This window comes from Vicugna pacos, chromosome 26, assembly GCF_048564905.1.
Source record: "Vicugna pacos chromosome 26, VicPac4, whole genome shotgun sequence".
In the NCBI taxonomy this organism is placed as follows: Eukaryota; Metazoa; Chordata; class Mammalia; order Artiodactyla; family Camelidae; genus Vicugna; species Vicugna pacos.
In genome coordinates, this window is record NC_133012.1 from 29,369,989 (window position 1) to 29,387,573 (window position 17,585).

At 51.6% G+C, this 17,585-nt stretch overlaps 1 protein-coding gene across 7 annotated transcripts in view; it reads left to right on the forward strand.

Moving 5' to 3' along the window:
• Positions 1-17,585, forward strand: part of ERICH1 (glutamate rich 1) — a 47,565-nt gene that overhangs the window by 21,538 nt on the left and 8,442 nt on the right. For 5 of the 7 annotated variants that reach the window (XM_072950579.1, XM_006197957.4, XM_072950582.1 and 2 more), the window contains 3 exons: positions 483-635; positions 13,773-14,219; positions 16,622-16,816. In XM_072950579.1, coding sequence (XP_072806680.1) covers positions 483-635; positions 13,773-14,219; positions 16,622-16,816 — 795 coding nt within the window. The remainder of the gene's footprint in view (positions 1-482; positions 636-13,772; positions 14,220-16,621; positions 16,817-17,585) is intronic. The other 2 variants (XM_072950580.1, XM_031691346.2) reach the window with 1 other exon arrangement.

The following is a 17,585-nucleotide window of genomic DNA, read 5'->3' on the forward strand; positions in this document are numbered from 1 at the left end:
TGCTCACTTTGAATGATATTATACACATAATATGTAAGTGTATAATGGTAGAATGTGTGTAGTGTGGTCCCATTGAGGGGGTGTATGTGTGTGTGTGTGTGACACACAGGGCATGCAGCTCGTTAGCGTACATGGAGACAGAGGTCTAGAAGATTACCAGAATGTTAAGAGATTCATGTTGTGACAACCAGGGTTATGTTATATGTAGTCTTCTTCTTTTCTGCTCCTTGCTCATGAATTAGTTATGCTTTATATCATATTATAAAACCCCAGAAGTTTACATAATAATAACTGAATGTGAATTTAGATAATCACACTCATTCCTTTTCCTGGCTAGTTACATAGCCAACCAGCTCTTCTGGCACAATGCTTGGCTTATTAGGGTCGGTGTTTATGGCTATGGTTTCTTCCATGGGAATCTGGGTGGAGACGCTGCCCGGCAAGCAGGCATCTGATGGCCTCTGTCCCCGCCTCTCCCGCAGGTGGCGACACTCAGACCCAGCCTGTGCGCCGGCTCTACACGGTGGGCCTGCCTCCCGAGGGCTGGGTCCCCCACCCCCCGGAGCCCCCTGTCTGCATGGGTCCCGAGAGTGCCTCCAGCGGCGAGGGCTTCTCCAGCGGCGAGGACTCAGGAGGTAAGACCCCATCTGAACTGTGACTCGGGGTTGGGGGCGAGGGTACCGCCATGTGGGCCCTGCAGGCATTAAGGGCGGTGGTCCAGACCCCCAGCGGGTGCAGTGCGCGGGGTGGGAGAGGACTCGAGGCTGGACACGGTTGTGGCCGTGTGTGAGACCGTGTTAGCGTCAGAACGTGAAAGCGCTCCTTTTGTTAAAGAGGCTTTTTTCTCGATTTTCCAGTTTCTTCAGAATTTCAGAGATTTTATATCAATTTTGTAATCATGGAAGTAAGTTATTTTGTATCTGTCATGGAAAAACTGAAAGATTATATTGGCTTTTGCTGTCGGATGTCTTGTGAGTGAAGGAAAATCAAGGAGTCGGGTGCTCTGGTGCTCATGCTGCACGTGAACCGTTTGCCTTGGAAAGTGAAAGGTGCTTTTTCCCCTTTTAATTCATCATTTCAGAATTTCCTTAAGAGGAATTTGGAATTTTCAAATAAAAATTCGCCCCAGGTGATTTTTTAACAAATATAATCTAAGAAACTATACCATAAACCTTAATTTGACTATCAAGAAAATGTAGATTTCTAGTAGATAGATTATTCTGACTTCCTAATTAGAGGATCAGAAACCATAAAACCAAAAATGGGATAGCTTAGAAATACGTATTTCTCTTTTCAAGGCCTGTTGAAAAATCTTTGAGTATAATTATTAGGTCGATAGATTATTTCATCAGAAAATTAAACGTGTCCTTATAAAGACAGATCACTTTGGTGAAACAGTCCACTATGTCCTTAGTGTACTCTATAGAAAGGGCAGGACTCGTCCTGGGCAGTTGTGCACAGCTGGCTCCGCTGTGCGAGCCACCGCCTGGCAGGTCTGTGGACTGGATCCCACCTGAGAACCTTCTGGTCGCCCTTAACCGAACGCACTGCCCAGCCTGGTACTGCAGGGCCGAGCTAGAGGCCGTCCTCGCAGGAGGTGGGAAGGCGTCTCTCCAGCTGGACAGACATCTCTGCAGACAGCTGTCTCCTGCCAGCACCCACAGGGCCCAGGGCCGCCACCTCCAGGAAGGCCTGGGGTTGGGCCTGGTGCCGCTTCTGCTCTGGCAGGAGTGCACTGGTCAGGGCAAACTAGGGAGAGGGCAGCAAGCGCTGAGGGTTCTTCCCCTCCAGTTGCCATGGGACCTGCACATCCCGGGGGACTCTGATTGTACCTTTGGCCCCAGCACGTGCCCAGCTGCGTTTCCACAGGTGCTCCCTGGGCGGGCCGTGCTGCTCACTTCCCCTTCTGTTCCTGGTTTGTGGGAGCACACAGGTTCACAGGACCTTCACTGTGGGTTCCCTTCTCAGAGGCCGGGGTCAGGGAAGGCGTGGGTGGACCGGCCTTGTACCTCTAAGGAGAGTGGACGACTTGAGAGGGAGGCTGGAGTCTCCCAGTAGGGTGTTAGCTCTGTCCCTGAGATCAGCATGACGCGTCCCCCTGGCTCTGCGTCTGCCCTGACCCCACCTTTGAGCCCCACCGCTGCCCCGACCTGCCCGGCCGCCTTCCCACAGCAGGTGGGTCTGGGCTCCTCGGCTGACTTCCTGTGGCTGCACACTCCTCCCCAGCCCAGGACTGGTCTCAGCTTTGAGGAGCAGTTTTCTTCTGAGAGGCTGTGTGAGCTCAGTTCCCTAAGTCAGCATCACTGGAAACACTGACCCGCTTTTTCAGAAGAGCTTTAAGTAACTTCCTAATCAAATTCAGGCCGGGAAGTCAATATCTTTCTATCCTGAACACTTGTAACACATCTCCACATGTTTCAGGTCATTTTTCTTACTGTTTGTCTAGCATTTTTCCCCATTGCAAACCCCAGGAGGTGGGCCATTTGAGGCGTTGGAGGTGATAAGTTGGAAGGAATAAATGACGACGCTGTCTGCAACGAGAGGCCTGCGAGGCTGTGCTCAGCCGGGTGGTGTGTGTCGGGGTCCAGCTGCAGCCCAGGAAAAGGACAGGATGGTTAGGATGCTGGGGTGGGAAGGGGGAGGCCTGTGGCCAGGACTTGCCAGGCGTAAGGTGTGGAGACATGCAGGGGGAGGGTGGGTGAGTTCTTTTCAGGGGCAATTTTCAGCAGAGAGTGTGAGAACTGAAGCTGGAAAAGAAGAGAAAGTCCCTTAGTTACTGTGTCCAGCCATCATGTCCATTTTGAATGCCCAGCACCAGTGAGTCAGTTCAGTAGTAGCTTCTAGAAATGTCGAGAAGAGGACGAGTCTGCCTGGCCGGCTGCCCCGTCTGCTGCGTCCCTCCTCCCGTCACTCACCCCCAGGAGGTGCTGGCCCTGGCCCCGCAAGGAGGCCAGTCACGTGCATGCGGGGTGGCAGGTCTGGTGCTGCCCTCCCCGGGACAGCAGCCCTGGTCCCTCGTCCCCGCCACTGGCCTGGGCCTTGTCCAGGCTGATGCTTGATCCTTATTAACTGTACCTCTGGGTTTGTTCCCGGGCCACCTATGCCTGTTGGGAGACAAGACTGTGCCCCGAAATCTGCGCCAAAGGCCTGAACATCCATCACTTGCTCATCCCCTGCCGCCTGCGAACCACCTGCAGGAAGCCTCTGCACGTCCCAGGCACCAACTTTGAATTCTTGTACACTTGAAATGTTTGGGGGTGGTGGGAAGAGATGCAGCAGAAGGGAGTGGTGTTATCAGCCTACAGGGACGGTGCCGGGCTTTCCTCTAGGGCCTCCCTGCTGCGCTCCAGGTACCTCAGTACCCTGGCGCAGCTGAGGTAAAAGGCATACATGCTCCCTCCTGCCTTCGACGTCCGGCATCTGTCTCTCTCTCTCAATGGTCTTGCACGTCCTTCCCAAGAAACAGTAAACCCTTGGCCCGATGTTGAGAATGGCCCACGGTGAATTACGCCAAAAGGAAGCCGCCCTCCTTGGCAACTATGCCTTTGAAACGCTCAGCAGCCTTATTTAGAAGTTAACTTGTCGCTCTGGTGGGAGCACTGCTTTCCCCTCTGTCGTGGCACGTATGCAGGAAGCTGCCCTATGCAGGAAGCTGCCCTGTGTGCGGTTCAAGTCCCCCACAGTTATATCAGAGTTCCCCTGGGGCCACTGGGATAGTAAGTAATGTCTGTCCTCAGAACATATCAACTCACAGTCGTTTCCTGAACAAACTGCGCTGCAGATTCTGGAGAGCTGAGTGATTCTGGGGATTCGAGTGATTCTGTAGATGAGATCTGGGTAATTCTAGTGAGTCCTGATTCTGGAGATCAGTGATTCTGGAGATGTGCTCTGGGGAGCTACCAGCAGGGACGCTTAACAGACGTGGAGCTGGTAATGAGAAAATGCTACACCCTTCCTGAAGACACTGGGAGCTTGCCCCCGAGCAGCTATCGAGAAACAAGTTAGGCTGTTTAACTTTTAAAAGAAAACATAGGCATTGTCCCCAATGTGCTGTCCGCTGGGTGTTCATGAGGTACACACTGGCCAGCAGCTTGTGTGCGATGTGCTGTCAGGCTCCTGACAGAAGTCCCCGGGGTGTGATGAGGAATGTGGGGAGGGATCACCAATATTTGGGAGTCTAAACTCAGGAGAACACTGGCCATTCAGTCCATAAGTGTAAATGCTCACTTTAATCCAAGTCAGCCCGTAAGAAAGCTGTCTACCTGGTTGTGTTACTATGCCTCTCTCTAAATATATCACTTGGAATTTCATTTTGTGTGTTCATTTTTTAATGTAGATTAATTAAAGGCATGGAGAGTGTTTTCTTCTTTGTATGAAACTATCATTGAAAACCTTGTTCTTTATTCTCCCTATACTCACTCACGTTTGTATAAAACTCCAGATGAAAAGTTGCTTTCAGAGTTCAGTTCTAGAAAGGTGTTTTGCTTTTCATAACAGTTATGCTGCTTCTTACGGGATAAGAAATGTTACTCATATGTACACTTTTTGCTTTGGCTGACAGGAAGCTCCAGTCCCAGCTGCTCCCTATTTTCTTCAGTTGCTGCCATTTTTCTGGACTTCCATTTTCTGGGTACTTTTCCCTGCCTCTCGGTTGCTTAACTCCTATTTAGGTTGAAACCTTACAACACTGGTGTTTCTAAGCTGTGCTGCATCCTTTTGGAAGTAAACAGAGCAAATGAGGTTCAACCACTGATTCACTTTAATAAAAGCCCCTGTGCCCAGGCCCCGGGAACATGAATTTGGCAGAGGGGGCCGTCCTGGGGGAGGTTCACATGTGTGCAGTCACAGCAGAGTCTGGTGAGGCGTCCGGAGACAGCAGTGCTGCCCGAGTGCCCTGGCCGGTGGAGCCCTGCAGCGGGCCTGCTCTCAGGGCTGATGAGTCAGTAGGTAGAAGAGGCAGCAGGACTGCGGGGAGCTCGAGAGACACAGCGATCAGTGCACGAGGACACGTGCTCCGCGTGATGGCTAGCCGTGCTTGGCCGTGTAGACCAGGCCCAGTGTGAGGCCCAGGAGCTGGTGGCACCTGGGGGTCTGGACTTGGAGACTCTGGGGCAGAGAGGACAAGGGAGGGGAACGAGCGGGACCAGCCTGGCCTGACCCACAGTCGGTGACAGGGAGTAGAATGTGGGCCCTGGAGGTTTTGTCAGGTTTGGTGGTGTTTTGCGAGTGAGGTGGAGGAGAGTCTGCCCTCAGGGCCTCTGACCCTCGAGGGGTGAGGAGTGTGTGGGCACTGGGACAGCAGGCGGGCGTCACCCCCCTGGGCCGGCTTGGTGGTGACCCCTGCAGGGAGGAGGGCATTGGCTCCCTTGACCCAGGGCCACTGCCGGAAGTAACATTTTTAACATAGAGCAAAGGCTGCTGAAAGTGTTTTGTGAACTCTGGAGCCAAACAAATCTGAAATGTTGCTCCAAGAATTGTCCCATGTGTTCCAGTTACGAAGAAATTTGCATTTCATTTGGTGGCTCATCTGAACTTGACTACAGCGGCTTCTCCTGGGTCCACAGGGGTACTTACCCATCACACCCAGATTTTCATACCTGCTGCTCTGTCTGGACCCTGCACACAGGACTGTCCAAGCTTCTGGTGACACCGAGCACGTCAGGACATGTGTTGTCAAGGAGCCACATGCCGCCTCCCAGGTGCCTTCAAGGATTGATGGGAACTTAAACTAGATCGTGAGTCCACACTGAGAACTGGGTGCAGTTCTGCTCTTCCTTGTTTAACGTTCAGTATTTCATAAGCTGGTGTTCTTTTAGTGTGGAACTGCTTTATTCCAATAACCGATGTGTTTTAACCGAAATCACTCTTTCCACTCCTCTGGTGAGTGTCAGTCTTCTCCAGCGGGTCCCCTCTCTCAGCTCCTTGGACCTTATGGCTGTCCCCCCCACTTCAGTGGGGATGGTCTGTACTCAGTCAGCCTCCTGTTGTGTCAGTTGATAAACAGAATTCCTCGATCACGATTGCACCTTTCTGGCTCCTTCACCGTTTTCACGGGCTTCCTTCTGTCCTTGCACCTCTAGTAGCTGAACGGAGAATTCAGCCTTCAGCAGACAGCAGTAAGCCTTAATCACCCCCGACCCGCGTCTCCTTAGAAACGGAATTGTAACCGTGGTCCCCTCATTTCAGCATTGGCTCCAGTGGGGAGCTGTAGCAGCTGTGGGCCCCACGTCTTACACCACAGTGTTGAGAGTGGAGGTGATCTTGGCACCATGACCTGCAGGGTGCTCTCGCCTGGCTTGAAACCTGCTCTTCACAGCCACCACTTTCCACTCCGTTATCACCTCCTTTTTACCGTCAATAAAGATTCCAATTAGCTGTCCCCTTCCATCTCCCCTCCCGACTTCCAGTGCCCCATCTCTCATGAGCAGGCGCTTGTCTTTGGAAAGATGGGGACTGCGTCTTGTTGCTGGACCCGGTGCTACCAGAGGTGCGTCCCTCCTCCGCAGGGCCCATCCTGCCGTGGTTGCAGCCCCGCAGCCGTGGGTAGACCCTCCTCCGTGGTGGAAAGAGCCCGAGCTCCTGCCTGCCGCTGCCGGCAGGTTGAGTTCTGAAGCTGCTTGCAAAACTTCACATGTACACATTTTACACAGAAATAGGAAGCTCTATTTTTATAAACTGAAAAACAGGCCAGCCTTCAGAAAAGAGGGCCCTTTCTGTTACTCCAATCTTGGGTTTTTTTTAATGAAAAATACTTGTTTTTCTTGACCACAGAGACGCTCATTATTGAAAAGTCAAGCATTATAGACGACACACAGGAAGTAAAACATTACCTAAGGCCGCCAGCCCGAGACTTTGCAGGAATCATCTTGCAAAACCTCTCCCCTGTGCGTGTTGTGTATGACATGCAGATTTTATAAAAATTGTACCGTATTACATGAACTGTATTATAAACCACTTTCCACACTTAATACATTGTAGAGGTGCATATAAATATATTTATATCATTTTTTAACGTAGCTGAAATCTTTCTATGAAAGCAACTTGATTATAAGTATCACCTCCTCCCCCCATTGAAGGGCATCTAGAACTTTCTGGGGTGCTCAGTAAGCACTTGCACGTAATCACCATTGCACAATCATGTGATAGTCTAATTACCTCCTGAGTACAAATTCTTGGAAGTGGGACTATTAAGTGTAGAAGAGTACATGTGTTTCTATATTTGGAGAAGTGTTAAACCGTCTCTCAGAAAGCTGTTCCAGTGTTGATTCCTGGTGGCAGTCTAAGGAAGTTCTCTTTCTTCCATTGCCTCGACATTTTTCAGTCTTTTAAATTTTAGCCAATCATTTGGGCACCGTATCTCTTACATCTTCGTGTGAGAAAACGGTGCAGGAGGGAAGTGCCTTCAGTGCCCAAGAGCCTAAATGACAGATGCGACTGTTTCTTTGTGGCAAAGGGCACCGTAAACAAGGTTCAAAGCAGAGGACAGAGCAGATGATACTTGCACATTCTGTAGCAGGTAGGAGCAGTTTCCTTCCCACACAACAAGCTCTTACAGATCAATGAGAAGGAAAAGGCCACCCCGGAGAGTGAGCCCCGGAGGAACAGAAACACGCGCGGCTCCTGCTTCTGTGCTCTTTTGGGGAGGGGGTGTGATTAGGTTTGTTTTTTGTTTTTTTTTAATGAAGGTCCTGGGGGTTGAACTCAGGACCTTGTGCAGGCTGAGCACATGCTCTTCTGCTGAGCTACACCCTCCCTCCTGCTTCTGTGCTCTTATGTGAGATATTTAGCCCATCTGAAGTATTTTGTTAGAACCATCTTTTAAAAATAGATTTCCCTTCCTAAATCCTGCACTTTTTCTTGAATTATCTGTTAATTTTCCTTGATGATTTTAGAGGCCGTCTTCATGACAAGACAGTCCACGTCCACTGCCCTTTCCTTGCTCTCCTCCTCACGCGTCTTCCCAGGCGGGCTGCATCTCCAGCGGCCAGCGGGCCCTGCCCTCCTCTGCACCCTTCCCTGGGCCACGTGGGCGCCACCCGATCCGGGCGCAGGTGAGGGCTGCTCAGGAGGCCTGTGTGCAGCGCACGGGCCTGGACTGTAGGAGCCCGAGCCGTCCGCCAGCTCCGTTGTCCCTTTTCTCGCTCCAAGAGGGGTGTCCCCACGTTTGCCAATCTGTGAATCGACCAGTTAGTAACGTCTCATGTACCTGTGTGCACTTCCACATAGCCTTTTCTAGTATTGATGTGGGATTTCACCAGGGCACCCGCTTCTTTCTCAGTTGTGAACTTTCCGTGGACCACCAAGTTTGACGTGGCCGAGGCTGTTGTTATGTCACCTCCATGTTTCAGGGACCACCTGCTGGCTCCCCTGCCAGGGTGGCCCCTGCCCTCAAGAAGGGGAACACTGGGCAGGATCTTGAACGCAGGGCTCCTGCCATTCATGCTGTTGCGAGTGGGTCCTGCTGACACCTAGCTCTGCGCTGGCCAGCTGACCTCACGTGAGTCCCCTGCGTCTGTTTGAGACCAGCCACACTGGCCACAGTCCATTTGCTGCTCTGCTGTCCCCGCCACCAGCCAGGCAGCATCAGGCCCAGCCTCGCTCTGGGCTTCCTTTTAGCCTTTGCCGCACTGCTCGGTCGCTCCACTGGGGGGCCTCTCCTCCACCCAGATCCTTCCCTTCCCAAATCCTCCCTTGGCCCCCTTGACCCAGCCCACCACGAACATAGGGGGGTCCCCACACCTTCGCCTCCCACCCACTTTCCTGCTCCGGGGAGACAGAGCTCCGACTGGCCCGATGGCAGACGGCTGGCTTGAGGGGCCTGGGTTTGCAGCCCTGTGGACGGTGTGATCTCCCTTCCCTCTCTGGGCCTCGGTTTCCTTGTGTACTGTGCCCTCACGCCTGCTCTGCCGTCAGCCTGGGCTTATTGCAGAGCTTGTGCAGACGTGAGCCCTGCCAGCTTTCCACTCGCCGAGGCCCCGTGCCTGTGGGTCAAGTCTTCAGTCAATGTTTGATGAACCGACTTGAAAAGTTATTTATAAAAACAGCTGTAGGAAGCGTCAGTCCTCTCTCCTCGATCGTGATCACAAGTGGTTTGACTGTACTGATGTGGCTTTTGTGTTCAGATCAAGCTGCAAGACCATTAAAATCAAGCCATTTTTGTGGAAAGCTAATATGATTATTATTCTTATAGCAAGCCCCAGTTGAAATAGTTATTAACATCAAGCTTTTGGAAGCATGAGCTGAACGCACCGTTCTAACGTGGATTCATCGTGAGGTAAACACTTGTCCTTTTCACGTGTTTGGACAGAGTGAGGGCTCAGCTCTAAGGCTGACCACCGTCAGGTCTTCCCGGCTCCGTCTGGCTGAAGAAACCCTGACGCCTGATCTCCATGACTTGGGAGGTGCGGTGCAGAGCAGGCCCTCCAGCTCACGGAATAATGAGGTGCGCCTTTCATCAAACGCAGCTGGGGCCCTCTGCCTGGGCCCGCGTTCTGCACACGTCACACTTGCTCAAGGGTGACGGAGTCAGAGTCGGAGTCAGCAGATTTTCACTGTTGTCCTGGTGATTTGAGACTGAAATGAGACTTAAAACCTGCAATTATGTGAAAGCCTTTCCTTTCTCACAGGTCACTAGGGTGTCCACGGGCCTGGGGGTTGGAGTCGTTCTCAATACTCTTCTCTCTTAGTCTGTCAGCTAGAACCCACACTAGACCGTCGGCCTTTGTGGCCGTCACTGTCCACCATGTGGAGCAGCAGGCTGGACACGGAAGGAGTTCTCATTCTCAGAGCCCCTGAAACAGGCCTCGATTCCTTCAGAGGACCAGAGCTCTTTTGCTTGCTGCTGGCTTTGTTTCTTTGGTGTCCTGTGGGCACCACACCTGACACCCTGGATCCCTCCCCGTCCAGGGGACCAGCCAGTGTGACTTCAGAGTGCGTGGGTCAAAACGTTAATTCGAGAATAATTTACCCGTGGACTCTGCACAGCTCTTTAACCTGTCTTATAAAAAAGAAAACCCACATTTGTTCTGATTGGCATTTATTTTCTTAGAATAATTGCTTAATTTTCAAACCATTGTTGACACATACTCATAAGAAACTTGGATCAGAGAAATATTTTGATCATGGTAAATTTTTACACCAATTTAGCTTACTGTAAGTGAATGCATTACAATAATAGAATGAATTATGGATATTTTTATTAGATATTGATTAATACTTCTTCAACTAATGGACATTCCAGTATTAGCAGTCCTAGCCAGAGCAATTAGACAAGAAGAAGACATAAAAGTCCTCCAAATCAGGAAGGAAGAAATAAAACTGACTGTATTTGTAGATGACATGATATTACATACGAAAAACACTGCAGACTTCACCTAAAAACTGTCAGAATGAACAAGTGAGCTCAGTAAAGGTGCAGGGCACAAAGTCAGTTTTCAAAGATCAGTTGCATTTCTTTACACTAACGATGAACTATCAGAGAAATTAGGAAAACAGCCCAATTTACAATTGCACCCAAAAAAATAAAGTACTTAGGAATAGATTTAATGAAGGAGGTGAAAGATTTATACACAAAACCTGTAAGACACTGATGAACGAAATCAAAGATGGCAAAAGTAAATGAATGGAAAGGTTTTCCCTGCCCATGGATTCGAAGAATTAATACTGTTAAAGTGTGTGAACATTTGCTGCCCAGAGCAATCTGCAGATCCAGCACGATTCCTGTCAGAATCCCAGTGCCGTTTCCACAGAAAAAACACGCAGCCTGGCGGTGTGTGGAGCCACAGAGTCCCTGAAGAGCCGAGGCGGTCTTAGAGAGGGCGAAGCTGGAGTCACCGAGCCTCCTGATGTTAGCCCATGTGACAGAGCTATCGTGGTCGAACAGTGGGCCATGGAGGTGGGACAGGGACGTCCTGCGCTCGACATCTCGCTCAAGAGCTCACAGAGGAGCCAGGGGCTCTGCCGTCTGTGACACCCACCGCCACGGCAGCCAGGTACACTGGGGACGCTCACAGTGACGTTTTTTTCATGTCTCTCGCTCCTCACCACACTGGGAAACCTCTCTGAAGCCAGAGCTGTGCTTCCAGCCCCGGACCACAGTCACCGCGGGCGGCTATAGCACCACTCATTGAAGGGGCGAGGCCTCTGCCAGGCTGACCTGGTGATGCTCAGGTTTGGCGAAGGACAGGCGCCTGTGAGAGTTATCTGCTGCGAGACAGCCCCGGGCGGCTGGCCTGTGACTCAGGTCTGTGATGGCCGCTTCCTCTGCAAAAGCAAGTGGGCCCTGCAGCCACCAGCTTGGGAGTCACGTGTGATGTTGATGTGACATCTGTGTACAAAGTGTATCTCTGTGGGAAGAGACACCGACCACCCACAGGAGCCCCAATCCAAGAGAATTTTAACGTTTCTTACTCATAACTTTTTGAAACCCTCTCATGACCTCTGTGTCCTAAACGCCTCATCACAGCCTTTGATGGGTCACTCCTCTGCCCAGACTCACAGTTTGACCTCGTATGGGAGGCTGGTCCTTCCACTGAGCCTGGCATGTGGCTCCAGTTCCAGAGCCCGTCACACAAGCACCAGCCACGGGCCACAGGTGAAGGGGCACCGGGAGGCGGCAGGCGAGGGCAGTGATGGAAGGCAGCCTGCTGGGCATGTGACGTCTATGTGTCCAGGCACTGCCACCTCTGCAGTTAACCCCCTGCCCCTTAATTACTGAGATTAATTAGGGGCAACTGCCTCCCGCCCCCCACCCTCTCTCCCTCCTGAACCGCACAGCACCTCACAGGCACGCCGGGGCCTGCAGCCCGCCCACACTTAGCAGGGGCCCCTCCTGGGCCTGGCCTTGCCCTCTCCCGGCTCCCCTCACACCACTGACTTTGGATCTGTCCGTCAGCCAAATGCCCCTCGGCCCTGAACAGGCCTCCCTGACTTCTCTGACCGTGGGCTCCAGTAGCATCCTGTCCCCGTCACTCGATGCCACAGAGACCCTTGCTTTGTCCACATCCCCTCCTCTCTGCAGCCCCCAGAGAGCAGTGTCCCTACAACCTCCTGCCGAAACAGGATGTCCATCCTGGGGTAGGGGGTGCTTGTGAGCACCTGAATCTCACCTTCTATTTCAGTTAACTAAAGTCTACACGTAACGGCCACGCACAGCCAGCCTAGAGGGCAGGGGCTACAGTGTGTTCATGCCTGTAATCTCAATGTTTAACATGGGGCAAAAAGTGAAAATTCAGTGACTGTTGCATCCATTAAGGACACATTTTATCACATGCTCATTTTTCCCAGCACCATTTATTGAAGAGACTGTCCTTTGCCCATTGTATATTCTTGGCTCCTCTGTTGTAAATTAATTGACCGTAAGTGCATGGGTTTATTTCTGGGCTCTCCGTTCTGTTCCACTGACCTATGTGTCTTTAATTTTTTCTTCTTTTAACTGAATCTGGAAAACTTAAAAAAAAATCTATAGGCAGTGGTCATTTTTCAAACATTAATATTTTATAAGACCAGAGATCCTGGCGTATGAGCTGTGGTCTGTCAGCTACACTAAGCAGGCCCCTAGTATCAGCTAATACCTGCTTTCAGGTGAAGCAGGAAGACGCCGTGTGGAGTAATCCACTGGTGACTGAGGAGAGAGGACACACCGCCTCGGGGGCAGGCGGCAGCAGCGGATCGGGATTCCGTGAGGAGCACTTGGGCTTCACGCCAGGTTGAGGGAGTTCCGGGTCCCCTGGCTATCCCGTGTGTGAGGAGGAAATGAGCCCTCTCACTGGAAACCGGGGGAGGGCTGTCTCCCCGTGTCCAGATGCAGGGTCTGATTTGACGATGCCTGAGGCCAGCAGGGGGCCACCCGAGCCGGTGTGAATGCACAGGGGGAGTTTGCTGTGTAGACAGACTCAGAGTCCATAGCAGGAAAAGAGGCAGCTTTGGGGATTGGAGGGTCATGACAGGTGGGTCCCGAGTCTCAGGACCCTCAACGCTGGGACTGCAACGTGCAGGACGGGGGCGTCTTCCTTCTGACCTTGAGTAGGAATCGCCGGAGAGGGGTTTTCACTCCACACGGGACACGCTGCACAGTGACCCCGAAACCTCCTCCAGGCTGTCCAGCTTCTCACCATCGCCCGTGCCAGGTCGGCTCGGGCAGAACCCAGGGCGCAGGGCAGCGCGGGTGTGCCGAGTGGGCGCCTCCCCGTGGATCCGCCCGGCTCGCTTTTCTCGGCTCCACGTCCACCCACAGGTCTTGCCCCTCATCCAGTTCCGACCTGTCTTCACCTTGTCTGCTGTGTCCCTGTGGCCACCACCTCTCGAACAGGTCACTTAAAGGCCCAGAGCAGACTTAATCTTCATTCACACGCAACCTGTTTGCTTCCCATCCTCACACACAAGGGGCTCTTCAGAAGATACTAAAGTGCATTTTAAAAACAGAAGAATTTATGCTTTTTCCCCAAGGCCATAGGAATGAAATTTAACTCTCAACAAAATTGCAGCAAGTCCTTAAAATCACAGCAACTATCATGATTATAACAATGGTGGACACACACGCACGCGCGCGCACACACACATCTGTTTGGAAGTAGGTGGTTTATTTTATGGTAAGTCCCAGGATCCTTCACACTGAATTTAGTTGGGATGAAGTTGAGAATCACTGAAGTAAATATTTTAAATTCCTTTTCTACTGAAATTAACAGATCCTAGTGGAAAATGTATTTAGCCTAATATGCTTGTAATGGTTCCATTGTACAGAAAATTATTGATTTGAATTATTGTTTTTATAGAACAGGATCTTCATGATCAACCAAAGAGAAGAAGAATTAGAAAGCACAAATCCAAGAAAAAATTTACAAATCCCAATAACGTTCACATGGAACAAGCAGAATCAGAGAAACAGCAGAGTCTTTTACAAGAAAAATTGCAGCCATGGCACCCAGATGGCCCCGCAATCAGCAAAAACAAAAAAAGGAAGCTGAAAAAGAAACAGCAGATTGAAAGGAAGAAAGTGGCTGGTTTACTACCAGGGACCTCTGGGGTCAGCTTCATGTACCAGCCAGAGGGGGACAGCAGTGAGCAGGACGGCATCGGGGAGAGCCACGGGGGGGCCATCCCAGATGCCGGGGGCGAGGGGGCCCCAGACACTGAAGAGGAAGACGTTGAAAGCACCCAGGAAAAGGTGGCTGGCATCCTAAACTTTCTGAAGTCAACACAAGAAGTTTATCTTTATGATGGTATGTTTCTTTCTGTTGTTATTTTGAATAATGGCAGCTACTTATTTGGAGAAATGAGCAAATGTCATAAAATATTTAAATGTTTAAAATATAGAATATATTAAAATACTCAGTATTCAAAATAAGTCATTTGCTTTGAGGCAAAAATCCAAATGTTTAGATTCGTCCCGGAGGCTCTGGGCTGGCCCTCTGCCCGGGGCTCCCAGGAGAGCAGGCCAGCCCGTCAGAGCCACGTCCACACGAGGCCCGTCTCGTTGTCCTCACGTCTCTAAAACCGAGCTTCAGGATATGTTGGTATTCTCAGCTGTGCTTCGAAAGAGAAGATACGTCTGGACTGGAGGTTTTGGTGAACGCTTGTCCATTCTTGTCGGCTACCAGAGGCAAAGCGGCCCAGCTGTTCTCTTAGGACAGCTTGTGACTCGGTGACCTGAGACGTCCCTCCTTGTAGTGAGGTGGGCGGTGATGTTTATTCTGGGTTTATTCTAGGGATGATGGCTCCTTACCTTTGCACAGAACCTAGCAGACAGCTGCCCTGAGGGTCAGGGAGAAGCAGGTGCTGGCTTGGAACCGAGAGCAGAGGCCCTGAGGTCAGCTGTGCCCGGTTCTGATCGTCCCTGGTAGACTCGAGATGTAGTGGCTCAGTGCCTCCCGACTCCAGCAAGATACGGGGCAGTGTTCTTAGGAGAAGATGGACAAATTCTTGCCGTGTGATAATTTGAGGGGTAAGGAGCAGATTGAAACAGTGATGCAAAAGCACCGTTGTTAAGGGACCCGTTTTTGCCGAGAAGGTCCACCCTTTCCTCTCAGCTTGCTCTCAGCTCTTCCTATTAAGTTGAAAGCGTCCTTGATGGGGGCTGGATGACACTAGCCGGAGGACGTGTTTGAACTTGCAGGGCAGAAGCGGGGTTCAGAGAGCAGCTGGTGGTGGACCACCCTCCTGCGAAGGAGGGCTGGAAGCCAGTTTCAGGTGTGTTTGGAATGTCGAGAGCTGCTGAGAAAAGCCCTGAGGAGGACAAAGGAATGAACCATAGCCCCACACCCTCTCTCCATCAAGAGGTCCTCCAGTTCTGGACAGGGGCTGGGGCGAGGTCCGGGGAGGGGGCAGACAGAGCAGTAGAGCCTTGGTGGGCTCACGGGTCTGTGGAGGAACACGAAGGCCCGGGGTTGGCTGGTTCTGTGAGAAAGGACAGTCAGAGACCAGAAGCGGACCTCTGGGGTCCCCCCCAGACCTTGGCCGGGCCCTGAAGCTGTGGATGAGGTAGGAAACCAAGCACAGGGCATCTACACAGCAGGGTGGACCTTGCGGTGTCTTGGGAAACGGAGCAGATAGGTTATGCCGACCGTCTGGTGCAGCACGCAGGCTGCGCACTCAGGAGGAGGTAGGTGACTGCCTGCAGACCTGCAGCACCCTGTGGTCAGCCTGTCCCCGAGCAGAGGCACCGGGGAGCCCTCTCTGCAGGAAAGGACGTTAGCCAGACCCTGCAGTTTTCCGTGCAATCAGTGAGTGCACCAGGCATAGCAAGAGATGGGCCCTTACGCTTGAAACTGCCAGGGAAAAGCCATAGGAAGGCCATGGGCGCGGGACGCTGATGTTTAAAGCAGCTATGATTGAGGTGTCCAAAAATAGGGAGAGAATGGAGAAAAAAGGAGAAAATTGGAGACTTTAAACAGATAATTTGAATCTATTAGGATTATCAAATGGAAATTCTAGGCCTGAGAAATACAATAACTGAAATTAAGAACTCAAGGTGAGATTCATCAGAAAAGAGATTTACGAACTGGGAGACAGGCTGCTGGAAGTATCCAGAGTGAGAGGAGAGAAAGGGCGGGAAGCACAGACATGTAGCAGACACGTGGGGCGGGACCAGCCTCACTCGCCGAGCTGGGGCAGGAGGGACGTGGGAGAGGTGGCGGCTGGGAGTTTCTCCAAGTTGGAAAGGCCACGAAGTTGGACTCTGGACGTCCTGGGGGCACCATCCGGGATCAGTGCAGGAGCCGCCTCGGCCCGCTGCGGTCCGACGGCTGCCGGCCGAGTGCTCACAGGGGCAGCGGGGGAGCCTCCCAGGCCGCAGCAGCTTTTCCTGTGTTTGCAGGTGCCTGACAGCCCCGGGGGCCTTGGTTTCGTGTCTGTCTGTCTGTCCTGCCCCGGGTGGGAGCTCCCGTGCATGACACTCGGAAGCTGGTTTACAAGATCGGGGCTCGTGAACAGACGCCATGTTCCCACTGCCTCCAACAATTGTGTTTTGTTGCTTACTTTGCAGAGTTTTAATTATCGTTCTCTTTCTATCCCAAACATCTCATTCTAAGTAGAAACACGTTTGGGGCTTTCTTTAAGAGATGAAAGCGTACCTTCGGTTTACAAGAGTAAGAATTCATTTATGAGTGACCCTGACTGTGTTTAGGTGTCTCCAAGGATTCAGATTCCTCTGTCTTTATGGAAGCCACTGAAGAGCTGTTTAAACATCTTGAAACTCACAGCATGTCCTCCTCAGATGTGTTCATGCTGGATCACATGAAAACACTGTTACTTTTGCGGGATACTGAAGGACTGACTCGTGCCCTGGAAGTGTTCCCGGAACACTGTGGGATGCCACCAGGTACGTAACGCACATTCGCTCACTGTGCTGCTTTAGACACTCCTGTCTGGGTTTTGCCTCCAAGAAGCGTACACACTACACAGCCATGAGTCAGAGAGTACAAGGGTGCACGTGTGGCCCGAGGACTAGATTCCCACAGAAGAGCTTGGTTCTTGTACCTCTTCCTGCTGAGAAGTGTTTCACAGGATAAATGCAGAAATGCACGTACAGCCCGGTTTTCCAGATGCGAGCTGTGCACTCTTAGGACCAAACTTTCATTAGTTTAAATGGAAGTGAAAGAGTTCATTTCTTCTTCCCTTTTCCTTTCCCTCTGCTCGATTTGGAGAAGGTGCATTTTGATTGTCCTCCGTGTGTCTTGGTCTGCCTTCCTGAATTACTACAGTTAGAAGAAGCTGAACTGTAAGATGATTTTTCTTTGGTTTACTCCCTCAGCCTTTGCTGGGGACCCGTTCCGTGCAAACTGTTGAGTACTGGAGCTGGCTGTGCGCATGTCTTCCGAACACTGTGGTGGGGCTTCATGTTGGCAGCTTGAAGTGGGTGGCGGTGGGAATATTCAGGGCACAGAAATCTGCAGATCCTGCATCTCAGAGGCTCAGGACTATCTGGAGAGCACTTCACCTGCCCAGCAGTGAGCAGAACTCTGTGCCAGACCGAGACTAGGCCCCTGGCAGGTTTTCAGCTGTGGGAATGAAATGGTTCTGCAGTTACCTGGTGGCAGTCTCACAGCGAGCACAGTGTAGGTCCCCCTCAGAAACCTCGTAGTGGGGCT